This window comes from Poecilia mexicana, unplaced genomic scaffold (assembly GCF_051168715.1).
Source record: "Poecilia mexicana isolate PSO_F unplaced genomic scaffold, ASM5116871v1 scaffold_9, whole genome shotgun sequence".
Lineage (NCBI taxonomy): Eukaryota > Metazoa > Chordata > Actinopteri > Cyprinodontiformes > Poeciliidae > Poecilia > Poecilia mexicana.
This window is the reverse complement of record NW_028263378.1, coordinates 17725299-17752081: the sequence shown is the minus strand read 5'-3', so window position 1 is coordinate 17752081 and position 26783 is coordinate 17725299. Positions and strand designations below refer to the sequence as shown.

At 38.5% G+C, this 26783-nt stretch overlaps 4 protein-coding genes across 4 annotated transcripts; 3 read left to right on the top strand and 1 right to left on the bottom strand.

Annotated features, from left to right (window-relative positions):
• Positions 1 to 6207: 6207 nt before the first annotated feature.
• LOC106920912 (uncharacterized) lies at positions 6208 to 9382 on the bottom strand. The gene is made up of 2 exons (XM_088008904.1): positions 9076 to 9382; positions 6208 to 8333 (listed from the first exon to the last, which is right to left on the bottom strand). The coding sequence occupies exons 1-2, from the start codon at positions 9245 to 9247 to the stop codon at positions 7168 to 7170; spliced, it is 1338 nt and encodes a 445-aa protein (XP_087865030.1). The 5' UTR covers positions 9248 to 9382; the 3' UTR covers positions 6208 to 7167.
• A 925-nt stretch (positions 9383 to 10307) lies between these two features.
• On the top strand, positions 10308 to 19706 carry LOC106920933 (uncharacterized). The gene is made up of 3 exons (XM_088008902.1): positions 10308 to 10907; positions 12374 to 13808; positions 17910 to 19706. Exons 2-3 carry the CDS (start codon positions 13499 to 13501, stop codon positions 19157 to 19159), a joined length of 1560 nt encoding a protein of 519 aa, XP_087865028.1. The 5' UTR covers positions 10308 to 10907; positions 12374 to 13498; the 3' UTR covers positions 19160 to 19706.
• A 568-nt stretch (positions 19707 to 20274) lies between these two features.
• On the top strand, positions 20275 to 22908 carry LOC106920938 (uncharacterized). The gene is made up of 2 exons (XM_014992289.2): positions 20275 to 20520; positions 21155 to 22908. Exons 1-2 carry the CDS (start codon positions 20349 to 20351, stop codon positions 22153 to 22155), a joined length of 1173 nt encoding a protein of 390 aa, XP_014847775.2. The 5' UTR covers positions 20275 to 20348; the 3' UTR covers positions 22156 to 22908.
• A 437-nt stretch (positions 22909 to 23345) lies between these two features.
• LOC148157679 (uncharacterized) lies at positions 23346 to 26270 on the top strand. The gene is made up of 2 exons (XM_088008906.1): positions 23346 to 23533; positions 24359 to 26270. The coding sequence occupies exons 1-2, from the start codon at positions 23362 to 23364 to the stop codon at positions 25336 to 25338; spliced, it is 1152 nt and encodes a 383-aa protein (XP_087865032.1). The 5' UTR covers positions 23346 to 23361; the 3' UTR covers positions 25339 to 26270.
• The last annotated feature ends 513 nt before the right edge of the window (positions 26271 to 26783 follow it).

Below are 26783 nucleotides of genomic sequence, written 5' to 3'. Positions count from 1 at the left end.
TTGGGATGCGTTTTCTCAATTTCTGCTTCCTGCGTGTCGCCGGCAGATGTACAACTGGAATGCAATTACAACTAAATCATTTTTGCCATCAAGCTGACAGGTCTGCCTGATCCATTTAGGGTTTGTAAATGTTTAAAATTATTTTTTGTTTGTTCTGGTCCTTAACCAGACTGTTGGAGCAGATTTGGCAAAGCATCATTCAGTGATGACACTGAATGATGTCGTCACTGAATGATGGAGATAAGTTGGAGGATGAGATCCCATTTTATGAGTTATTGGTTGAAACATCTGTTTAATAACTAAATAAATAAAAATGTTCCCTTCATGAGAAAAAAGTTTTTTATGGTCTGATAAATTAGAACTGCTCAGCACTTTGATGTTCCGAGTCATAAAATATGCAGTAAGTTAATATTAGCTGCTTCTCGGCAATCCCTTCATCTTCTTTCTTAATAAAATGATTTAATGATGTTAAATCATTTTAACAGAGCTTGGGTGCTTGGAAATTAAACCACTAAAAAAACATATATGTGGTTTTTTTTTTTCACTTTTAAATTTCATTTTAACATTTAATAGAATTAAACTAATAAAGGCAAAACTGCAAAAAAAAAAAAAAAAAACCTTGAAAGAGTTAACTGTTATTTCCTGACTTTATGTCTCAATAAAGTGTGGTTATTTTTTTCATAATTTATTTTTGCTGTCTAGCCTTGTGTGTTCATGTGTGTGCGCCAGCAATTAGTTTTGAGAGTCACTCCTCAGTTGCAGACAAACTTGCTAATTTATCGTCTATCAAACAGATGTCAGGTTTTGTTTTACACTCGAGCACGTATCCCAGCCGAGACCCCGCTCACATCTGCCCATATGGGCGGCTGTCATGGAGATTTGGTCTCGAGCAGTTGGCGTCTCCTACTGCAGCTAGGCTCCTGAAGATTAATTTCCATATTCTTCCTACAGATTTGATTGATTCTAAAAGGACTTTTTCAGGATAAATGTCTGTCTAATTAAAGGTGGAAAAAGTTTTTCTTGGGTTATTTTCCTTTACGAAGATGTGGGCGGTTGCCCAGGGCGGCATTAGAAAATTAGACACAGAAGCGCCACATCAAAAATAGAATATTTTTACCAGTTAGACTAATCTGAATAGAGTTGACAACCTTGTATATTGAAATGCTGGCCTCTGCTTTCTGTTTTTGCTGTCAATCACACAAGGCCATAATCCCCCTGCCGCCCCCCGGCAAACTTTTTGCCCTCCTCTGCAACTATTGTGTGACTGGTCTGAATTTTGTGGGTGTGCTTGTTTATGTGGAAAACAGCCCCAAAAATTCAACTTCCAGAAGCCAGTTTTTCAGCCAGAAAGTAGGAGGATGGATAGATTTGAGGAGCGATTATCCAAAGCCTTGAAGAGGAACGTAACATTGGACCAAAACGTTAAACCCCTGCACAGTTCTGGTTCGAGACAGGCAGCACACAAACTTCCCACCAACACCTCTTGTTCTTTTTTCCTTGTTACATGGAAAATAAAATTAGATATTGCAGTTTTCCAATTAGTATTTTGTCCTGCTCTGAACTTATGAACTCATAACAGTCGTTTCTCTCTGCCATGATCTCTGTGCTTACTATGCTGTTGTAAACCGCCTATGGGAAAACACCATGACGTACACTGCAGCGGGACGGGTTTCACATGAGCTTGGACCTTAAAGGGTGTGTGTCAAAATGAATGTGGTGAAACCCCAGTTGCACTTTAGTCCAACCATGTTAGAGAGACCAATTAACTGTTCAGCCATGTTTTTGAACCCAGAGAAAACCCATATGTGCAAGGGCCCTTCCTGTGTGAAGCTTTGCACAAATTTTTGCTTCTGAGTACCTGGTATAGGGTCGAGGACATTTTAAAAAGATGTGTGTTGACTGCAGCTCACCATGTGTGTGATGGGCGCGTCAGTAGGACATTTATAGAAATACGGAACAAACCCCGTCCTGTATCGTTTCAATACGGGACTCTACATTGAACAGCCGAATTTGGGACGATTCTGTATTTTACAGGACGAGTGGCAACCCTATGACGGATGCAGAAAGAGCCCAGGCCAGGATTCGAACCCTGGATCTTCTTGCTGTAAGGCAACTGTGTCTCCTTAACAACAACCTTGCATAATCATGTCAGGTTATTTTTGCAGCTGTATAAATAGTTGCTTTACTTTTTATAAAGCCATTAGATTATACCATTATTGTTGCTGTTTTAAGATTTTGTGTAAATACAGTGCAGCAGTGTGGTGTTTACACTCCAGACTAGCATACTGAGCGAATCTCATACCAGCTCAGCTGTGCATGCCCATGTCAACAATCATTAGATCTCAGACATGCATCGCTGTGGTCCTCGATCTCGTCTGCTCTGGATTACTGGTTAACTTGATAATATCTAAACATGTGCTGTTAATGTATCCAGATAAATAATAATAAATAAAAAAACACACACACACATTTCTATTTGTCAACCCTGCATGAAAGCACATTATATTCACATCACGGTTATACATGATGAGATGCATTAAATATTGTAATTTATGGGCTAAAAACCAACCTCTATTAAGTGACCCTTAGTATTATCACTTGGTAGATTTTTCAGATTAAAACAAACAAGACTATTTTAGCTCACTAACATGTTCAGGAAAAGCAAAGATTGTGTTTTCATGCTGCAGTGTGACCGTAGGTGTATGTGCACAGCATGAAAACTTGGTTTGGCCATGTGCCATGCAGCTGGAAGCCATCATAGCACCAATTACTTTCTGTCTCCTGCTCTCTCTCTTCCTCTCTCTTTGCCGCTCACTTGATCTCTTTCTCTCTCTCTCTCTCTCTCTTCCTTCTGCCCTTATTTCTTTTTTATGTCTGTCTGAAATATTTTTCAGGACTGTCTCTTTGTAAACCAAGAGCTCACCTCAAACGTTAACCTCTCAGATTGGCCTTCGGCTGCTCTTTCCCCCGCGTGGAAGTCATCATGATCAAACTCACCTCATCCATCCCGCTTCCCAACATTAACTCCAGTTACAGCCTCCTCGGTGAGATCTCAGGTTTATCTTTACGTTTGGACCTGTATAAATTAACCAGCTCCCTCTGTCAGAGGGTAATTTACAGCAGCAGGTTAGAGCCGCACATCGTGCCATGAGTGAAGGGCAGAAAAGGTGTAAACACTGATTACAGACTGTGCACTAAATGAACGTGTCACCACAGTGAGGGATGGAGGAAGTGAGGGGGTTAACAGTGTAAACAAATGATGAACATAATGAGGATGAATTGCTGCTGTGAACAAGAAGCCCTTTGTTTTCAATTATACCTGCTGCTTTCTCCAACTCTCTGAAACTCACACACACACACACAGGACATGGAGGAATCTTGTACATAAACATGAAAAATAAATGGCTGTTGAGTCATTAAAAAGATGGAGAGCAGGATGCGGTAAAGCCGTTCGAGTATCAGGTCAGAGGTATCGGTGTAAACAGCAGCTGAAATCAAAAAAGTTTGCAGACGTTTCATGGTACTGGAGAAACGTTTTCCCTCTTGAGAGATCTTCTTTGTTGTCAAACGAAACAAATGTTGATATCACACAAGAATCAGGTGAGTGGCTGCAAAATGCAGTTTTGAAAAAAAAAAAATTTCATTCATGAAAGGTATCATACCAACCTAGCCGTATGTGGAAAGTAATTACCACGAAGTATTTGCAATAATTATGGTAGTAAGTTTTTTATTTCTTATTTGAGTCATTCAGAGGTCGACTATGATGGTGTGCTTCAGATCACTGTCCAGCTGCATATCCCAAGTTATAGTAAGGCCATGAATTGGTCAAGACGCATTCACCTCCAGCATTCTCTGGTAAAAAACAAATCCCAGATCGAGCACTGAAGGGAGATGAGAATCAAACAGAATTGCAAAGAAAGTCAATGGCCAGTCTGACCATATGCACATGAGTGCGGCGTTACCGTTTTATGCACAAAAAAAGAATCTTCAGGCCTTTACATAACAACATAAACATCAGCGTTTCACTGCCAAACATCCAACCAGGGTGATTTACATTGTAAGCGTTAAATGAACAGCATTAAGCTGCGTGTGAAAGGGGGATGAGAAACCAAATAATGGACCTGGATTCTATAATCACAAAAGTGAAGAGGTAATGGAGAACTATTTCTTTTTTCAGTATCAATATAAGTTTGCTAAAAACAAACATAAAGAGGTTGTCTTTTTCCTCCCAAATGTGACAGCACAACTATCATAGAAAGAATGTCTCAGTGTGCACAAAGAGGCCACTCATTAAAGGGGGGCAAATTGTAACAAGTAATACTCTCAAGCACACACACAAAGATGGAGATGTGGCCGGGCATCAGGCCAGATGCTCCAAGAGAAGGAAACTCACATACTTGTGATGAGGAGTCATCAAGTATCAGGTTCCATAGACTGTGGAGGGAGTTGGAGCCCCTCATCACACACACACACACACACACACACACACACACACATGCACGCACGCGCGCACACACACACACACACACACACACACACATATGCACGCACGCACACACAGGCTGAACACTTCTAGCTTCATGCCACACACTTTTTTTAGTCTGCAAACTGTTTTGGTTTGATGGCACAGATAAGATGTAAGAAGCAACATACAGTGCCTCACAAAAGTATCTTTCTTTCATTCTTACTTTGTCACGTTACAACCTCAAATTTCAAAGAAGTTAATTTGCATTTAGGTGATAAACAGCCGCAAAGTAGTGCATAATGGTGAAGTGACAAGTAAATGCATGGCTTTCAAATGTTTTTGGACCAATAGGAACAAACAAAATTAATGATGTGTTCAGCCCCCTGAGTCAAAACTTAATAGAAACCATCTCATACGGCAAATATATCTGCAAGTCTTTTGGTGTTACTTCCTGCTTTGTGAAAGAAAATCATTTCTTCACTGAAGGAACCTTTTAAGAAAGATGTAGCTTTCTTGGGTGCTTTTTTGTTGTTGTCATTCAATATGGCTAAATTAGACAAATGTTGGTAGAAATCTACTCCCACTGGTAGAGGGTAAAAATTTTTTGAATGAACTCTGACCTAAAAGCTTAGTCACGAGGTGTGATGATGCCAAACATTTTCCTCGCTTGTTGAACATCTATTTCATTTCAGCCATCTCCTCCACTCACGGTCATATTTTGTTGTCGCTTCGACTCCTACAGGAGCTTTGCATTTATTCATTTATTTAGAGACTGAGACGTCCTCTCTGTAAAATAGCTCAAGCTAAGTCAGGTTCATCATAATTCATGACAACATGGGTGTTTATCCAGAACGTTTGGCAATTTAAATAACTAAGTTTGAGATAAGATGCTGCATTTAATCTTTTTTTATGAATAACTATCCGTCATGTGTATTCAGATACAAGGCAAGATGCTATGTTAGCTATCACTGGATTCAGAGCAGGATTAAATTTAACGTGGATCCCTGCACAATTTGGTGAGAATTTTAAGACTTGTCAGACAAATTCATAAAGTAAACAGCAAGAAAGTCAGTACACTTGAACATAAGGCTGAAAGTAAAACCTAATTCAACCATTTAAGTGAGAGGAATGAATTATTATAGAAAGAGTACATTTGAAAAGTTAAGAGGTAAAAAAAAACAAAAAAAACGGAGCTTATCCCAACAAGACTGAGATAAGGGCCTAAAGGGTTAAATATCAAGCAAAATAATAGAGCAAACACAGCAGGCATAGTTGTGATTATTGTGGTTGAGATTAAACAAAGGAGGAAAAAACACATCAATTGTATTGATGCACTAAGAGTCCCAAAGGCTAGCAGAGGCAGACTCCTGCATGTTCTCCTGCACTCTGCCCATAAACCTTCTCCGTTTTTTTTTTTTTGTCCTCCTGCCCAGCAGCTCTATTAACATTGCCCACTGTTCTTTCTCTGCACGTCCATGTAACTTTTTGTCCAAACTGATCAAATTAACATGTCTCTCCAGTGTTGTAATTTCTAATCCCGGTCGCTCCCAATGAAAACTCTGATTTCTCAAAGCTCCACCTTTATTAGAGCTGCTGTCTCAAACACAAACCAAATATCTTGGAAGGGTCGACTCCACAGCAATCTAGTAAGACGTCCCTGTTCCTCTTTTACATATATTGCCTTGACATTGAGTTTCCTTGCAATGACCTGAAGCTGAGAAATATTATAGACTCAAGGCCTGTTTATTTTTCTAAAACCTTTAATGTGCAATTTAAAGTTCTTTGCATGAAAATACAAATGAGATTAAGTAAATTAGAATCAAGAAACACTTAAGAATAGCAATGTAAGCATCAATAATTTTTTTTAAAAACAGCGATATACAGCTCTGATTCAGATGTAATTTGACTTATTTCCACTAGATGTCAGTGTCTGTCTACTCTTCCAGTTCAAAAATACTGAATCATTGCTATTCACACATAAAAAATGTTTATGGTGAGAGAGTCATTTCCAACCATCTTACCATGGACATCTAGAGCTCAGTTTGGTGTTTGTGTCCCAGCACAACTTGGACCTGAAGTTAACTGAACTTGGGGTTGAATTTACTGACAAAAAAATATATATAGAAGGATCCAAGCTGGTGACAGCATGTTAGTTGGAACTGGAAAAGTAGGAATGCAAAACTGAAAACTACTTCCCTAAAGTATTTTCTGTTCAGAACTAAAATAAATTTAAAAAAAAAACATTAAAAAAAGATTAACAAGAATAGAGTCTAGGAAAGATGACAGATGATGTTCCTGATTTGCATAAAATTTCATAATAACAAAACACCAAAGCTGTTTAATCAAAATAAAGTCATGTGAAGTGTTTTTTTAGTTGCTACTGTAGGTGATTATTCACTACCTCGGATGCGGAGGAGACTGATTTTAGCTAAAGGCTCTTATTTATGTCCAAGATGAAGAATACCACAAGTTTTGATTTTCAATGATAAAAGATTTTTATGGGTAATAACGGTTTGAAAAAAAAAAAAAAAGTGCAATAAACTGTTTTGTGGTAAAAGTGTTAAAAACTATAGATTGGAGTTCAAAAGTGCAAGGGAGGGTCATTAAAATGCTTTAGTCTTCACTGCTTTCAGAAGGGAGCAAGAGTAAAGTAGAAACATAAATCAATAGAGGCGGTTTACATATATTAAGATTTATGACATTCAATTTCCCTCCTGGGAGTTCTGAAGTACTTCCACGAACGAAGCATCACAAGCTCGTACCTGCTCACCTCGGTGTGTCATCATATGAGAAGTCAAATGACTTCTTTGAATAAAACGTCTTCCACAAGTCGTACAGGAAAAAGGCCTCTCACCTGAATGAATTTTTTTGTGCCGAGATAAACATCCTCTATCTGCAAAACTTTTTCCACAAGTCAAACATGAGAAAGGCCTCTCACCTGTATGAGTTCTAATGTGTTGAGATAAACCATCTTTTGAGCTAAAATTTTTTCCACAAGTCAGACATGAGAAAGGTTTCTCACCCATGTGAGTTTTTATGTGTTTAGTGAAATTACTTCTTTGCGGGAATCTTTTTCCACAGAAGCATGAATAAGGCGTCTCACCTGTATGAGTTCTCATGTGCCGAGAAAAGCAGGCTGCACCACTGAAATTTCTTCCACAACTCATACATGAGAAAGGTTTCTCATCTGAGTGAATTCTCATGTGAACCTTCAATCTAGCCGCCATTGTAAAGCTTTTTCCGCAAATCAGACACGAGAAGGGTCTCTCATTTGTGTGAATTCTCATGTGATCAATCAAATAGCTGGAAGCAAAAACTTTACCACAAACTTTACATGCTGAAATATTGCAGTTTGTGTGCATTGTCTCCTGCCATTCTGCTTCTGGACCGACAACATTCCCAGTTTCAACTCTGAAATGCTGAAAACTCTTTTCTTCTAGCTCGTCAGCCCTGTTTGATCCAGATTCTTCATTGTTGCTCCTTCCCTGGTTTTGTTTCTCAGGCTCAGCGGAAGTCTGGATGGTGAGTTGGTCCTCGTTTGACTCTGGTTTCCTCTTCTCCGTTTTCTCATGAATAGTGACTCCTGTGAAGGAATCAGTTGGCCAACGCTGTTCAAGCTGCTCTTTCTCCAGACTGATAAAGACTTCCTCCTGTTCATCCTTTACCACCGATTTCTGCTCTTCTTTTATTTGTGGTGGTTCGGGTTCTTCTTGGTTTTCTTTCATCTGTTGAGGTTCTGGTTTCCCCAGTTCCTCATGCATACATAAAGGTTGTATCTCATCTAGGTTCAAACTGGAGTTGATCTCTAGGCTGGGGAGCTGATGGTCAGTGACATTATCCTCCTTCCAAACATAAGGCTGTGTGAGGTCTGGACAGAAAGAAAAACATTTTTGATTAATCCAAGTAGAAAACAAAAATACTTAAAAAATTTTTTTATTTCAGGTGCTTTATCAAACACATAGAAGAAGGTGCTCTGGTCAGATGAGACTAAAGCTTAGTTTTTTGGGAGTTTTCTTACCCACAATTCATTGTGTGGAAAGGAAAACGAGTAACACTTTTGTGAATTAAAAAAAACAAACATCAAGCAAGACTGAAATTTATACGCTGAGATGCTCTCCTTCCAGGTCAATTGGTTTAGTTATTTGCAAATGAGAATGTGCAAAACTGTCAAACCTCAGATGTGCAAAGCTGGTAGAGGTATACTGCTGCAGAGTTGCAGATGTTATAGCAGCAAAGGTTCTATAAATCCTGGGTTCAGGTGGGCTGAGGTGGGCTGGGTTCAGATGGGCTGAACCCATGATTTCAACGCCACATTTTTCTGATTGTTGTTTGCATTTTGAAAAGCCATGCATCTTCTCTTTCACATCATAATTGATAACGGTTTATAAATTTGATAGTCCCTTTTAACCACATTACTGAGAGGTGATGTAGTAAACAAACAAAACATCCTGCAAAAACGCATTTTTTACTTAAAAGTTTATAAACAACTTTAAGTCTTAATATTTTAGGCCCGTTCATTTCTGTAAACGTGTGTACAATGAGAACATTTACTTGACACATCTCACTATAGTTTAGTCACTAAGTTTAAGACATGATGGTTTTAATCATACCTATTCTCTGTAGCTTTATGTGGGGTTTCCAGTGGATTTCCAGCAGTCTCTGTTGACGCCACAGCTCTTCCTCGTACTGGACGATGGTTTTATCAAACTCTGTAAATATTTCCTCAGCAGCAGCGGCCAGTCGCTCCCTGATAAAGTCTCTCAGAGACTGAAATGAAGACATTGTTGCTGCAGAAACACAAATATTCACCCCAGAAGAAACAATAGAAGAAAGTTAACGCCGCTAAAAGATGCAGAAAGTCTTCTTCCTGGTTCAAGGAGAGGCTGTGGAGGAACGCATTTGCTCTTTATCGCCATCTGCTGGAGGGAAGTACAACAGAGGCCAGAATTTATAAAACCCGTAGAAGGAAAAAAAACATATACAGCATTTCAGACTACCTGAATCATTTAATGAAGTAACAAATGCTTTCTTGTAGACTTGCTGGATCATTATTACAATGAAAATCAATCGTAAGCAACATTCACAGCAAAACACAAAATGTTAACACCATCATAATCAAAATAGTAATACTTTGCTAAATTTGAAGTGTGGAGTTAAAAGACATAAGGGCACCAGAAAGAGATGAGTGGACAAATGTGTAAATTGTCATCTTTTCCACAAAAGGTTAGGGTTCACCGACTCTTCTTCCACTAGCAGCTTTTATACATTACATCTAGGTTTCTGTTGCTTCCAACAGAGATTTAATTTGGTTAGAATAAAGACATGCAGGAGTATTTTAACTATGAATCAATAATTTTTTCACATATCTTAATGGTATGATTTTTTTAGGGGTTAGATACTTCTACCACTTTAAAAATAGTCACAAAAGTTATGAGTGTGACTGCTGTCATAAAATAAAGTTGTAAGTTTAAGTTGTATTATTGGCTGGTAAAGATTTTACAAGAACTGAAACCAGAGAGAGATCCTTCTTGTGTCTGACATGTGGTGAACAGTTTAAAAATGGTGGGAATTTGTCTCAGTACACTACAATTTATTCAGGCCACAAACCTCACTTGTGTACGACGTGTGGAAAAACGTTTCTTTGAAAATCTCAATTCATGAGTCACATTCAAATTCATACAGGTGAGAAAGCATTCTCATGTAAGATCTGTGGAAAACACTTCAACAATAGTGGAAATTTATCTTGGCACAAAAACATTCACTCAGGCCACACACAACTCAAAAAAACACAACAGCTCAGAACCAGTGTGAATAATATCCACTTTAAATAAATCCGAGGCATGACAGTACATTATCTGACAAAAAAGTCCTGCCTGAGACACTTCAATGCTCAAAAGTTTTCACAAACAATGCAAGTTACTACAATGGAGGGAAGTTTTCTACATATCTTGCATGAAAACAGCCTCTCACTTGTGTGTTTTTATGTGACGAGTTAATTGAGTTTTTTGAATAAACCTTTTTCCACAAGTTATACACAAGTGAGGCTTTGTTGTGTTGTGAAGTTACAAACAGTGGATATTGTGACGTCTGCATAATAGCATCCCGACAAACTCTTCATTCCATTAGGTGGCGGTAATGAGCCACACCGTTGCTTCCCAGTCGTCGTTAAGAAGAAGAAGAAGAAAAAGACTTTCTGTGTCTGTTAGCAGAGTTAGCTTTCCTCTATTGTGCCTTCTTTCTGGGCCGAATATTTGTGTTTCCATACCAACAATGTCTTCATCTCAGTCTCTGAGAGACTTTATCAGGGAGCGACTGACCGCAGCAGCTGAAGAAATATTCACAGAGTTTGATAAAACCATCGTCCAGTACGAGGAAGAGCTGGATCGTCAGCGGAGACTGCTGGAAATCTGCTGGAAACCCAGAATAGACCTGCAGAGAATAGGTATGAACCACCAGAGGAACTGATGTTGCTATGCTGATCATAGAAAGGCACGGAAGTCTGGTGTGTTTCAGATTAAAATCTCAGCGCAGGGCGAAGCCCAAGTTGTAGCTTCTAAGACGATTTCACTTAATTTTCCGTTGGTTGAACATCTTTACTCTGGTCTCATTTAAAAACAAAGAAGTCAGACTATTAAAATCTGCACTAGATTGTTCTACACTAAAAACTGAATTTTTCATACAACGTTTTTTAATTTATCAAATCTTTTTGATCTGTTAAACTTTGATTTTATGCAGACTTCTGCCCAGGTCCCTCTTGAAAATGAGATCTGGATCTCAACGGGGTTTACCTGGTTAAATAAAGGAAATAAAAACATAATTACGACGTAGTGACAAGACAGAGAATCTGTGTTAAAAAAAAATATTTCTTCTACCTTATTTTATGGTCCTGCTGTCATCTGAACAACTCCTCTCCTCTGTCAGAAACAACCAATCAGAGCCAGGAGGAGGAGCTTAGTGCTGTCAATTTTGCAGGTCTATTCTGCCCAGACCGTCTCCCTTTGTCTCTGCTACATTCACTAGCTAGTTCACTAACAGAGCCTGTCACGATAGCATGGCCGCTGTTGACGGAGGATAAACAGTGTTTCTGAAATGGCAAGTTGTGTATGCAAGACTGATTGACAACACTAAGACCCTCCTCCTGGATCTGATTGGTTGTTTTTGACTGGGAGCTGAATAACTTTCAAAGGAGCACTCTGAGGAGCTTGATCTTTCCACAGATTATCTGTCTCATACTATAGCGTCACAACATGGTGACAGTTTGAACAAATATGGAAAAAAAATACTTTTTTTATTTTGTAAAAGATATGTACTGCAGCGGTATTTGTGAAAGTTCAACAAAGGGGCATATTAGTGCCTTTTGTTTCAGACTCACGATAGAACCATTTATGTTTCAATTGGCTTCAGACGTGGATATAAATGTCGACTGACAGAAGAAATATACACATTTATAAAAGTGCTTTCTAGAACAGAAATATGTGTTTATAATTACCAATAGTTCAAAAAATTAGTAGGTTAATTTTTTTAAAGGGCCAAATGTCAAAGAACTGTGTTCTCTGTGTTTAAAACACTATACAGCAGGGGTGTCAATCTCCAGTCATCAAGGGCCGCTGTCCTGCAGTTATTAGATGTGCCTCAAAACACTGGAATGAAATGACTTAATTACCTCCTTCTTGTGTAGATAACTGCTCCAGTGCCTTGCTAATGACCTAATTATTCTATGCAGGTGTGGTGCAGCAGAGGCACATCTAAAAGTTGCAGGACAGTGGCCCTTGAGGACTGGAGTTTGACACCTGTGCTATAGAGCGCTTAATAATGTCCAAAACATTTTTAGATGCACAAAATTAGAAATGTGAAGTGTTCTTTCTTATAATCACATTTATCATCTCTTTTCTTTTGTTGCCTCTCCAGACCTTTCACAGGTATTCAATGAGCAGGAGAGTCATTTTAATTTGGACCAATGGGAATCAAAACCTCTAGGACAGAACCAGGAAGATCCAGGACTTGAGCAGATGCATCAGAACCACTGTGATCTGGACCCACTCTTTGTAAAAAAGGAACCAGATGAACCAGAACTTCCACAGATACAGATTGAACCGTTTGAACTGAATCAAGAGACTGATACCTTCATAGAAAATCCTGACTATGACGAGAGAAACCTCAGACAAACTGTACCAAACTTCGACCAGCTCGTCGTCCAGTTCTCTTCTGACAATGTGAACCAAAACCAGGAAAGAAGCGACAATGAAGACTCCGGATCAAGTACAGATGCTAAACTGAGACAAATTAAAGGGCATCAGAAAATCAGAAGGAATTGTGACAATATAGACAAACCAAAAATAGAGAAACAGAAGAAAAGACAGTTTAAGGAGAGTTTATTGGCTGTTAAAGATGTCACAAGAACTGAAACCAGAGAGAGGTCCTTCTTGTGTCTGACATGTGGTAAACAGTTCAAAAATGGTGGGAATTTATCTCAGCACACTAAAATTCATTCAGGCCACAAGCCTCACTTGTGTACGATGTGTGGAAAAATGTTTCTTCGAAAATCTCAATTCATGAGTCACATTCAAATTCATACAGGTGAGAAAACATTCTCATGTAAGATCTGTGGAAAACGCTTCAACAATAGTGGAAATTTATCTCGGCACAAAAAAATTCACTCGGGCCACAAGCCCCACTTGTGTATAACTTGTGGAAAAAGGTTTATTCAAAAAACTCAATTAACTCGTCACATAAAAACACACAAGTGAGAGGCTGTTTTCATGTAAGATATGTAGAAAACTTCCCTCCATTGTAGTAACTTACATTGTTTGTGAACATTTTTGAGCATTGAAGTGTCCCAGAAAGGACTTTTTTGTCGGATAACGTACTGTCATGCCTCGGATTTGTTAAAGTGGATATTATTCACACTAGTTCTGAGCTGTTGTGTTTTTTGTTTTTTTGTTTTGAGTTGTGTTGTAAAGTTACAAACAGTGGATATTGTGACGTCTGCATAATAGCATCCCGACAAACTCTTCATTCCATTAGGTGGCGGTAATGAGCCACACCGTTGCTTCCCAGTCGTCGTTAAGAAGAAGAAGAAGAAGAAAAAGACTTTCTGTGTCTGTTAGCAGAGTTAGCTTTCCTCTATTGTGCCTTCTTTCTTGGCCGAATATTTGTGTTTCCACACCAACAATGTCTTCATCTCAGTCTCTGAGAGACTTTATCAGGGAGCGACTGACCGCAGCAGCTGAAGAAATATTCACAGAGTTTGATAAAACCATCGTCCAGTACGAGGAAGAGCTGGATCGTCAGCGGAGACTGCTGGAAATCTGCTGGAAACCTAGAATAGACCTGCAGAGAATAGGTATGAACCACCAGAGGAACTGATGTTGCTTTACTGATCATAGAAATGCACGGAAGTCTGGTGTGTTTCAGATTAAAATCTCAGCGCAGGGCGAAGCCCAAGTTGTAGCTTCTAAGACGATTTCACTTAATTTTCCGTTGGTTGAACATCTTTACTCTGGTCTCATTTAAAAACAAAGAAGTCAGACTATTAAAATCTGCACTAGATTATTCTACACTAAAAACGGAATTTTTTCATACAAAGTTTTTTTATTTATTAAATCTTTTTGATCTGCATTTTTTTGTACATCTTTGTTAAAACTCACCACGTCGTGACAAGAGAGAGAATCTAGAAAATAAAAATTCAATTTCTTCTACTTTCTTTTATGGTCCTGCTGTCGTCTGAAAAATTCTTCTGCTCTGTCAGAAACAACCAATCAGAGCCAGGAGGAGGAGCTTAGTGCTGTCAATTTTGCAGGTCTATTCTGCTCAGACCCTTTCCCTTTGTCTCTGCTACATACTACAACAGAGTCTGTCATGAAAGCTTAGGCTAGATAGCATGGCCGCCGATGACGGTAGATAAACAGTGTTTCTGAGATGGTAAGTTGTTTCTCCACCTTTCGCAAATTCAGAAATGCATGTGCAAAATTTATTAACAACACTAAGACCCTCTTCCTGGATCTGATTGTTTCTGACTTGGAGCTGAATATATTTTCAGAGATCAATAGGAGCACTCTGGGGAGCTTGATCTTTCATACTATTTCTCATACTATTTTGACAGAACAAATATGGAAAAAAGACTTATTGGTAAAAGATACGTACTGAAGCAGTTCAACAAAGGGCCATATTAGTTCCTTTTGTTTCAAGCTCACTGTATAACCCGTTAATAAAAAAGTAAAAATGTACAACTTCAAACTTCTAAACATTTTTATCCGCATAGCATGTGCTTTTGTTAGACAGATCCTGCACTATGTGAAGTGGGTCCAAATTTCTTTGAAAGTGTTATTTTTAGAGGTGTGCCGATCGATCGGCTACCGATCATAATCGGCAGGATTCCGTAAAAAAGTGTGTGATCGGTGATCGCAGCCAACATGTGCAGCTGATCTCCTCTGTCCTTCACACTGCGCAAGCGCGCAGCAACTCCACCCGCAGTTAACTCTCACACCGAATGTCTGCTTATAGCTGCAGCATGTAACTTAATAAACAAAAAAAAGATTTTACATATGTATTAAAACGTAAGCTATGTAATAACATAAAACGGATAATCGATCTCCGTCCTCCCTGTGTTCTGCAGAATTACTCCGCTCAGTCAGAAACAGCCAATCAGAACCAACATTAATCAGCTAGCCATGCTATCAGGAAGTTTTGATTAATTACCTCAGTATTGTTTATTTTGATGCAACCTGCATTTGACTCTAAATTAATATTTCTTTTTTTTTTCTTGACATTATTTGATATAGGCAGTGTTGTGAGATGTATTTGACTCATGTAGAATGTAAGCTGTTGAGAACTTTACTGTTAAATATTGTTTTACTGATAGCAGGTTTTACAGTTGTCCTTTAGCCTGAATAGTTGCTGTATTGTGCCTGCAAATATTTTGTAATTTATGTCTAAATTAGGTGAATTTATTGCCAGATCATTTTTCCATTTTGTCAGATCATATAGGAGTATTTATACTGTTGAGAAAATAAATTTAAAATAAGCTAGTTTTAAAACTTATCATGTCTTGATTCAAATGGCCTAATTCTGGTTTTGAAATTACTAATGTATTCTGGCTTTTTGACCTTTATTTTACCTGTAGTTACTGCAGATTGTTTGCTGGGATCGTTTAAACTGCCTTTTGTCTGTGGGAAAACAATACAGTGGAAGTTGTAGCTTTTCACACTCATCTGTGAAAGGCCGTAAACACGGCAGGGGTTTCTGGCTTCAGATAGAGGGTCAGAGATAGCTCCTGGTTGGATGAGCAAAGATACGCCTTATTTGAATAAATTAAAGATAGGAATACGTCTTTTACTATAAAACTTTCTACACAGAAGTAACAAATCAGATTTGCTCTTGCAACTCTCCAAAGATGTCTTTGCACGTCTTTGCTTTTCTTCTTCTTTCCATTTATGTCAGGTAAATGAATGTATGTCTCCGTTGTTCTGCAGTTTCTGGTGTAAGTTTATGCATTGCCTTACTTCTAAGTTTGTGCATTGTCTTATATTGGATTAAACTCTGTAATTCTGTGACGTCAACACGCATTGTTGTTTTCCTTGTGGCTACACGTGGCCCGCCGAGAGGACCTGGGATCCAGAGGAAGAGAGAGCCAAACTTTTTCCAAAGTTAACCTATTTTAGATAATTTCTTCCTTAACATTTGGGGGCTCGTGCCGGTTCTGGAGTCTCGGCGGGCGGCTGTTTGGTACCTGATTGATCCGTTTCGGCCTGACGCTTCAGTGTGGTAAGACACTATTTAATTGTTTTTTGGTTGTCTGAAGCGCTGTGTCGTTGGACCGTCGCTGATTGCTCTTGGTGTGTGCGGCCTCACAGAATTTAGAAACTGCAGCGGTATATAAAATCCTTCCTCAAAGAGTCTGTAGTTTGAAGAGAAAATACACATTACAGGGGATCGTAGCGGATCCAGGCAGTAGGAGTTTACGTTACCTCTGTCCTAAAGCTGGGTTTCTTTTAAATTCTTTACCCTCAGGATCCATGCCTGTGCCTCAATAAAAGAATTTTGGGTGTCTGTGTATTAATTAGAATTGGCTTGAATCGGCCAGGAGATTATGGCTCATCTCCAGTGGACTCATAATTGGACTGGTTTGGGATTAATAGGACTGACGGGTTGAATCACCCTACTCTGGGACTCTGAATCGAGTTGCCAGGAGTAAAAGGACTGAAGCAGGTTGAATCACCTTCAAGGACTTTGAAGTTGAAAGAGAATAAAAGAGATTTGTAAAAATGAAGTTGGAAGATTAAAAGATGCATCGTACATTCTTTTGGCCGGCGCCTGACATTTTCTTTTCTTTTCTGTCTTTTCTTGGCTGAACTACGACGTCGTCTGTGTTTCTGTGTTTTGTACGTTTCTTTGTGTTTGTGTGCGTGCTTGGCTGCGGGTTGATCTATTGCTGTGTGTCTGTCTTCCGCCGTTATATGTTCCACCACGCGCTGCTGTCTATTTGTCTGTCTGTGTCTGAGTTGTGCTGAGATTGTGCAGAAGTGATTTGTGTTTCACTACGTGTTATGTGTTTGTCTTGTGATTTTTGTGTTGGTGGATGGTTAATGAGATTGTGTTATGAAATATTGTCAAATGTTTTTGCTGGATGTTGTATTACTAACTTTCTGTTAAAATGTGCTTCTGTGGGACAGAGGTTTCTCCATTTTGGTTACAGGTTTTACAGGGTTTGTTTCACAGAGCAGGGGGCCTGATTGACCACTCCATTTGCATTTTGGGAGTGCTTCAGTTCTGTTAACGCTGACATTTGCAGCTCACTCTTTCAGGATTCTTGGATTTTGATGTGAATTTCTTTTAGAACTGTGTTTTATGTTGAAATGAAAAGTACATAATAACAGATTTACAGATGTTTCTACTTTCTCAGCGGGAGAAATGTGTGGCATCAGTTCCAGGCTGGACCACTGGAATGTTCTCACGGCTTTTTTATAATATTGTAACATTTACAATCACTTCAATTTCTAGGTTTCCTGACACAGGATGGAACACCCTCACTGATTGGAACAAGGGAACAAAAACGAGAGCATATGGATGTTTTTCTGCTTGCAGTGTTTTCTACACTGTTAATGTAGGACATGTTGAAACACTAATGAATGACTTTGATTCTTGTAGGACGATCTTCGTGTCTACAGCGAAAAATTAACAGCCAATCCAGGTGATCGGTGAAGATATATACATTCATATAAATGCTATCCAGAAGAAAAATGACAGATGCATTTTATAATTATCAATAGTTCAAAAAATTAGTAGATTAATATTTTATAAAGGACTAAATATCAAAGATCTGTGTTTCTATAACACTAAAGAGGGTTAAATAATGTCCAAAACGTTTTAAATGCATAAAATTAGAAAAGTGAAGTGTTCTTTCTTGTAATAATATGTCAACACTTTTCTTTTGTTGCCTCTCCAGACCTTTCACAGCTGTTCAATGAGCAGGAGAGTCATTTTAATTTGGACCAAGGGGAAACAAAACCTCTAGGACAGAACCAGGAAGATCCAGGACTTGAGCAGATGCATCAGAACCACTGTGATCTGGACCCACTCTTTGTAAAAAAGGAACCAGATGAACCAGAACTTCCACAGATACAGATTGAACCGTTTGAACTGAATCAAGAGACTGATACCTTCATAGAAAATCCTGACTATGACGAGAGAAACCTCAGACAAACTGTACCAAACTTGGACCAGCTCGTCGTCCAGTTCTCTTCTGACAATGTGAACCAAAACCAGGAAAGAAGCAACAATGAAGACTCCGGATCAAGTACAGATGCTAAACTGAGACAAATTAACGGGCATCAGAAAATCAGAAGGAATTGTGACAATATAGACAAACCAAAAGTAGAGAAACAGATGAAGGAGAGTTTATGGGATGGTGAAGTTTCTCGTACAACAACTCCAACCAGTAAGAGGCCTTTCTTGTGTGCAACGTGTGGAAAAGGCTTTAGCACTAGTGGAACTTTAACTCGACACAAAAAAATTCACACAGGCCACAAACCTCATTCATGTATGACATGTGGAAAACGGTTCATTCACAATTTTCACTTAATGCGTCACATGCGAACACACACGGATGAGAGACGGCTCTCATGCAAGTTCTGTGGAAAATGCTTCGATAATAGTGGAAATTTATCTAAGCACACTAAAAGTCATGCGAGCTTTAAGTCTCATTTGTGTCCGACATGTGGGAAAGGCTTTAGCACTAGTGGAACTTTATCTCGACACAAAAAAATTCACTCGGGCAACAAACCTCATTCATGTACGACATGTGGAAAACAGTTCATTCGAAAAGTTCAGTTATTGCATCACATGCCAACACACACAGATGAGAGACGGCTCTCCTGTGAGATCTGTGGATTATGCTTTGGCAATAGTGGAAATTTATCTAAGCACACTAAAAGTCACGCGAATCTTAAGTCTCATTTGTGTCCGATGTGTGGAAAAACGTTTTCTGTAAAACATCAATTAACGAGTCACATTCAAGTTCATACAGATGAGAAGGCGTTCTCATGTGAAGTCTGTGGAAAACGCTTCAAAAGTCGTGGAAATTTATCTCGGCACAAAAAAAATCACTTAAGCCACAGGCCTTATTCATGTGCAACATGTGGAAGAGGATTTCTTCGAAACTATCAGTTAACCACTCACATAGAAACACACAAGTGAGAGGCAGTTCACATTAAGACCTGTGGAAAACCTTTCTGTCGATGTAGTAACTTACAATGTTTGTGGAAACGTTGGAACATTGAGGTGTCTCAGGCAGCACATTTTTGTCTGACAACATACTCATAGGCCTCAGGTTTGTTTGTGTTCAGTTGGTCACACTGGCTCTGAGCTGTTGTGGTGTTGCTTGAGTTGTGTTGAAAGGTTATAAAACTCCAATAGAAAAAAAAAAACTGGATATTGTGACGTCTAACATTTTCATGTTTTGTACTGTACTTTAAACATTTCACTTAAAGGTTGTATACATGCAGAAAGCTACCGCTTCTGCCTTTATGGTTACTGTTTCTGAAGAGGACAACGTTCTGCCTGAAAGTAATACATCTGATGAAGATGATTGTCAGCCTTTGATGAACAGGACTGTGAGACCATCTGTGAGGAATTTGGGGTCCACTTCTGTTTGTCATATCTCTAGTTAAAAGCTTGACAGTAATTTTCTACAGTTTGAAATGTAATTCAAGTATTCATTGCTAATAAAACTGGTTTGAGGACACTCTTGTTTCTTTGTTGTGAATATTGCTATAATGATCTGTTTAATAATTGTACAGGTATTAAACAGAATTGTACAAGTTTTTGTACAATTCTAAACATTTTCTACCACGAGGTTCAGAGACTCACTGCTCAGAAAAATGTAATCTCAAACACCCTCCATGAGAAAATCTTATATTGATTATATTTTTATAATCAGAAGAGAAAATTAAAAAATAGCTTCAGAATGTGTGCTTTATATTAATCTCAATCTTTGACCTTCATGTTGAGTAACTCATACAATTTATTCCAGTCCTGCTTCCTATCTTGGTTATTTTCGTGACACTCCCAGGTCATTGCTGGTCCCCATTTATCTCTCTTCAGAAACTTCCTGGATACAATCCTGCTCTGCAATCTTGAGAAGGCATTTAATATCTTCTCTTATTTGAAGAGAAGATATTACTTATTAAAAGACAGTTATAAATGTATTTTGTACATATTTACCATCGTTACCCACACTTCATTCCAATAGGTGGCGGTAATGAACCAAAACCGTTGCTTCCCAGCCGCCACAAAGTCCAAGAAGAAGACTTTCTGCGTCTGTTAGCAGAGTTAGCTTTCCTCTGTCGTGTCTTCCGGGTTGAATATTTGTGTTTCTGCAGCAACAATGTCTTCATCTACGTCTTTGAGAGAGCTTATCAGGGAGCGACTGACCGCAGCAGCTGAAGAAATATTCACAGAGTTTGATAAAACCATCGTCCAGTACAAGGAAGAGCTGGATCGTCAGCGGAGACTGCTGGAAATCTGCTGGAAACCCAGAATAGAGCTGCAGAGAATAGGTATGAACCACCAGAGGAACTGATGTTGCTTTACTGATCACAGACATACAGGTTGTCTTATTTAAACTTGTAAAGAAAAAAATATATTTTAACTGGTTTAAAATAAGCCTTTATAAGACTGTCACAAATCACAAGGTTTGAACAATTATTTGAACAATTAGAGTAAAACGTCCAGTTCAGGTATCAGGAGTCTAAATATTGTATTTTTCAAACCAGAGCAGACGTTTTTATTGTGTAGCTGCTCCAACACGTTAAAATTCATCCCTGATCAAAATAGGTGAATAATCCATGAATCAAATCCAAACTCACTACGCGTCTGACAAATGTAAGTTTTTCTTCAAGTATTTCTTCTGGTATCATGGGCAGAGCAGTCTAAAACCTGTTTCCAAACACGTTGAGACTTCGACAGTCAGAAGGATGTACATTTATAAAAATGCTTTTCAGAAGAGAAATGTTTACAATTGTCAGTTATAAACATTAGCAGATTAATCTTTTCTAAAGGACCAAATATAAAACTGTAACACTAAAGAAGATTAAATAACGTCCAAAACATTTTAAATGCATAAATTAGAAATGTGAAATGTTATTTCTTATAATCACATTTATCATCACTTTTCTTTTGTTGCCTCTCCAGACATTTCACATCTGTTCAATGAGCAGGAGAGTCATTCTAATTTGGACCAAAAGGAAACAAAACCTCTAGGAGAGAACCAGGAAGAACCAGGACTTGAGCAGATGCATCAGAACCACTGTGATCTGGACCCACTCTTTGTAAAAAAGGAACAAGATGAACCAGAACTTCCACAGATACAGATTGAACCGTTTGAACTGAAACAAGAGACTGATACCTTCATAGAAAATCCTGACTATGACGAGAGAAACCTCAGACAAACTGTACCAAACTTCGACCAGCTCGTTGTCCAGTTCTCTTCTGACAATGTGAACCAAAACCAGGAAAGAAGCAACAATGAAGACTCCGGATCAAGTACAGATGCTAAACTGAGACAAATTAAAGGGCGTCAGAAAATCAGAGACATTGTAGACAAGCCAAAAGTAGAGAAACAGAAGAAAAGGCAGATGAAGGAGAATTTGTGGGATGGTGAAGTTTCTCACACGACAGCTCACACCAGTGAGAGGCCTTTCTTGTGCGTGACATGTGGAAAAGGCTTTAGACATGCTGCAAATTTATCTCAGCACAAAAAAATTCACTCAGGGGACAAACCTCATTTATGTATAACATGTGGAAAACGGTTTATTCAAAAAAATCAGTTAATGTGTCACATGCAAACACACACAGATCAGAGACCGTTTTCATGTAAGATCTGTGGAAAACGGTTTAAAAGTGGCACAAATTTATCTCGGCACGAAAAAATTCACTCAGGCCACAGGCCTCATTTGTGTGTGGTGTGTGGGAAAGCATTTATTCAAAAATCTCAATTGACCAGTCACATTCAAACTCACACAGGTGAGAAGGCTTTGTCATGTAAGATCTGTGGAAGACGCTTCAACAATAGTGGAAATTTATCTCGGCACAATAAAATTCACTCAGGCCACAAGCCTCACTCGTGTACGACATGTGGAAAAAGGTTCATTCAAAAAACTCAATTAACTAGTCACATAAAAAGACACAAATGAGAGGTCGTTCTCATCAAGAACTGTGGAAAAACTTTCCCTGGGATGAAGTAATTTTCAGTGTTAAGACATAAGTCTGTAATGCAGCTAAGATGGAAGAGTGTTGCGATCAGAAATCAGACAGAATCCAGAAATTGTAGAGCTCTGAATTTTTTCTTTATGCGAAAAAATTCGAAAACTTCCCTCCCTCTCAAACAATGGATTTTCCCAGTGAGGCTTATTGAAAACACCAGGTCCTTGTCAGCACTGGTCATGGGCGCGCTTCCATGGCAACACGTAACCAGATGACCTCAAAGAGGAGAGAGAATGATTAAAACAAAAATATTAAATAAAGCAAGTTACTACCTCCAAACAAAAAATACATTTACCAGATAAATTAGAATACAGAAGTACAAAATCAACACCTGTTAGGAAAGGGGTAAATCCCTCACATAGTATCTCAAGCATTACATTTTTGTTCGACAACATACTTCCATGCCTAGGATTTGTCTCCGTTTAAGGGTGGATATTGTGACGTCTAACATTTGCATATTTTACATTGTACTTATTGTAACAGTACAATAAGTATTACAATTATAATACATGGAAAAATCCACTGCTTCTGCCTTTATGGTTACAGTTTCTGAAGAGGGCAGTGATCTGCTTGACAGTAATAAATCTGATGATGATGATTGTAGACCTTTGATGGACAGGACCTTGAGACCAACTTGAAATTTTATCCAAGTGTTCATTGCTAATAAAAGTGGTTTGAAGTCACACTTGTCTTTATTTTAAATATTGGTACAGTGATCTGTTTTACCCCCATGCAGTCTGTCAGCAGCTGTCACAGTCGGAGAACAGGGAAGCGGTGCGGGGCGTCCTGTCAGCCGCCAAAAGCAGACACACAAAACAAAAAAAATCCACTTATTCTTAAATATGAGGAACAAACTAATATGTGGTTTTTTTTACTTTTTTTCTTTTGCTTTTTCCTTTGTTTTGTTATTTTGTTTGTATTTCGTTCTAATTCATGTAAAGCATTTTGAATTGCCTTGTTGGTGAAAATGTGTTATATAAATAAAATCACTTTACCTTATCTTAAATGCCTCCAGCAGGTGGCGATAATGAGTCAACAGGTTTCATTCTTGGTAACAGATTTTCTGTGTCTGTTAGCAGAGTTAGCTTTCTTCTACTGTGTCTTATGAGCTGAATATTTGAGTTTCCACACCAACAATGTCTTTATCCCAGTCTCTGAGAGACTTTATCAGGGAGCGACTGACCGCTGCTGCTGAAGAAATATTCACAGAGTTTGATAAAACCATCGTCGAGTACGAGGCCCAGCTGGATCGTCAGCGGAGACTGCTGGAAATCTGCTGGAAACCCCAAATAGATCTACAGAGAATAGGTATGAACCATCAAAGCAAAGAAATGCTGATCACAGAGATGCAGAACAGTCTGGTTTGAGGGACTTTATGGGTGAAATAATTGAAACAGTCTGATTAAATCAGTCTAGTGAATTTTAATAACATGAATGTTTCTGATAAAAATCTAAAGATATGACCCTTTTATTTTCAGAAAACAGAGGAGTCATATTTTCAGAAGTGTGTGAATGAGTTTAAAAGAATAAAACCAGTTTCAGTAAAAGCTTTGGGATTTTACCCTGGTCATTATGAGTTTATCCCCTGTAATGAGAACGGCTGAGGAGCCTTTCGTATGACCGCTGCTGAAATGAATGAATGAAACAAACTACTGAAATGAATCAGTAGTTTGTTTCTGTTGGCTCTTCTGACAGTTTACTAAAACATTTCCGTAATGCAGCTAAGATTGAGGAAATATTATTTAATTGACCATTACTTTGATTTCAGTTATCAGATTCATAGATTAATGTTGTGACAAATAACAAAGGCCCATCAGAACTCACAATATATTTTTGAGTTATGTTGATATATTGACTGATAGTTGATGAAGAAGTGTCTCTTTTCTTCACTTTTCAAAAACAAAAGAAAGTGAACTTTTTTTTTGTTTTGTTTTGATCACTTTCTGGATCAGTCGACTGGTGTGATCAAATTATAGTAACTCAAAACGACCTGCTGATGATTGGTACTATTTATTGGAATCGTATGACCACTGCTTTCCAAAATATCTTGAGTTATATAAAAATGTGAAAATCACCTGGTTTTTTTTCCTCATAACCATGTTAATCAGCATTTCTACCTGTTTGCTATTTTAGACCTCCCAGAGCATTTTGTCTGGAAGAAGGAGGAGGTTATTACTGACCAGCAGCTCTGCAACCAGGACAAGAACTCCAGTTTGGGCCAACAGGAACAGGATGAACCAGAATCTCCCCAGATAAAAGAGGAACCAGAACTAGCACAGATCAAAGAAGAGGAGGATGAATGTTGCATCAGTCTGGAGAAAGAGCAGCTTGAACTCAAGCAGGAGTTTGATATCATTATAGTGAGTCCTATTGATGAAGAAGGAGAGAACCGGGAACCAGATGTCTCTTTGTTGAGCCCAGAGCCAAACTGGGACCAAGACACCGTCCAGATCTCTTCTGACCAGGAAAGAAGCCACCATGAAGAATCAGGATCAAGCAGAGCTAGAGAGGAAGAACTGAAGCAGAAAAAATGGTGTCAGAAAATCAGAGGTTGCAGCGGTGATCTAGACAACCCAAAAGTTATAAGACAGAAGAAAGCACACCTGAATAACAATCTGTGTTCTTGTAAAGTTTGTGGTAAACTTTTTACTCGGAGCAATTTGACTAAGCATGTGAGAACACACACCGGTGAGAAGCCGTTTTCCTGCGTGACCTGTGGAAAAAAATTTGGTCAGAGGTATCATTTGACTGTTCATATGAGAACTCACACAGGCGAGAGGCCTTTCTCCTGTTTGACTTGTGGAAAAAGCTTTACCATGAGAATTGCGTTGACGCGTCACGTGAGAACTCACACCGGTGAAAAGCCTTTCTCGTGTGTGACCTGTGGAAAAAGCTTTGGCCAAAGAACTCATCTGACCGTTCATATGAGAACTCACACCGGCGAGAGGCCTTTCTCCTGTTTGACTTGTGGAAAAAGCTTCACCCTGCAGATTTCGCTGACCCGGCACATGAGAAGTCACACAGGAGAGAAGCCGCTGTTGTGTGTGATCTGTGGAAGAAGTTTCAGCGAACGAGGAAATTTATCCCGACACATGAGAACCCATGCGCATTAGCTGTTTCAGTAAACACACCAAGATGAGCAGGTGTAATATTATACATTTCATAATGCTCTTAAACTATGAGGGGAATATCAAAACAGCCAGAAAAGTTGGGCTCAGCTTTTCATCACTAAACAGTTCTCTTAAAAGGAAAGGTCTGTCTGTGAAGTGTATTGAATGTAAAACTATATTCATTATTAAGCAGGACATTAAATGCAGGTACATCTAAAAAAATCTAATAATGTGAAACTTATAAAGATTTGTTACACCTACAGTGAAATATTTTAAGCCTTTATTTGTTGAAATTTTGATGATTGTAGCTTTTAGATCATGAAAACCCAGATGACAGTCTCTCAGTAAAGTAGAATATTGTGAAAAAGTTACATGTTGTAAACATCGTGTCACACAATAATCAGCTAATTAACTGATTAATCTGAAAAGGTCACTGCTAAAGAAGCTGCTTGTCAATAGGGTGTTTTATTTAAGTGTATTTATGGAAAGTTGAGTGGGAGTAAAAAAGGGAGCAACAGGAATAATCACATCTTTGAGAGGCTAGTGAAACAAAATCCATTCAAGAATTTAGGGAAGCTTCATAAGAAGTCTTGAGGCTTGAGTCACCAGTCACATGACCAGTGGTACCAAAAGCTGGTTAAATGACCACAATGTTCCTGTTCTGGATTGGCCAGCAAACTCCACAGACCTGAATCCCGTGGAAAATCTGTGGACCGTTATCAAGAGAAAGATTTCATGAAGGCAGCTATCAAAACAGTCTGGGCTTCGATTGCACCTGCACAGGCCACAGACTGATTGCCTCTACTCAACTGCGTACTGATGCAGTAATTCATGCAAGAGGAGACCCAGCCACGAATTGACTGCATGAAAATGAACCTTGGTATTTCTGTTTAAGACATCCTTGTGTAAAAATTAAAATTTACTGAGCTATACAATTCTTTGTTTTCCTTCTCCGTAAGCCACAGCCATCAAAATTGCAAGAAAGAAAGTCTTGAAATATTCCACTTTTTGTAATGAATTTATATAATAATGACTTTGGCATATCGAAATACCAGACTTTTTCCACACATTTTTAAAAATGTATTTGTATCTTGCCCACTTATTTCTGTGACATTGTTTACAGAAATGAGTGGGCGTAGTTTGCATCTTACCTACAAAATTAAAATGTTTTACCTTGAGTGTAATTAATTTAAACGGACCCACCTATGCAATTGTAGCTAAATGTTGCCTGCTGCAGTTTTTTTTCTGTTTGTCAAAGTTGTAGAATAAAAATAGCAAAGTGAATATCGGCACAAGTAATGTTTCATATACAGCTTTGTAATTATGATGAATAGAAATTGATATTTTGTCTTAAAGAAAAATGTTTTCTCTCACTCATAGCCTTCAGAAGCTACTGTTTCTCCAACTATTATGCTGAAGTTCCTTTTTGTTCCTTCCTGTTTTGGATG

Coding starts and splice junctions, on each gene's coding strand:
- LOC106920912 (XM_088008904.1), bottom strand. CDS start 9,247: ATGTCTTCATTTCAGTCTCTGAGAGACTTTATCAGGGAGCGACTGGCC. Junction 8,334..9,075: donor CATAAAGCTACAGAGAATAG/GTATGATTAAAA, acceptor CTTTCTGTCCAG/ACCTCACACAGCCTTATGTT.
- LOC106920933 (XM_088008902.1), top strand. CDS start 13,499: ATGAGCCACACCGTTGCTTCCCAGTCGTCGTTAAGAAGAAGAAGAAGA. Junction 13,809..17,909: donor AATAGACCTGCAGAGAATAG/GTATGAACCACC, acceptor TTGCCTCTCCAG/ACCTTTCACAGCTGTTCAAT.
- LOC106920938 (XM_014992289.2), top strand. CDS start 20,349: ATGTCTTCATCTACGTCTTTGAGAGAGCTTATCAGGGAGCGACTGACC. Junction 20,521..21,154: donor AATAGAGCTGCAGAGAATAG/GTATGAACCACC, acceptor TTGCCTCTCCAG/ACATTTCACATCTGTTCAAT.
- LOC148157679 (XM_088008906.1), top strand. CDS start 23,362: ATGTCTTTATCCCAGTCTCTGAGAGACTTTATCAGGGAGCGACTGACC. Junction 23,534..24,358: donor AATAGATCTACAGAGAATAG/GTATGAACCATC, acceptor TTGCTATTTTAG/ACCTCCCAGAGCATTTTGTC.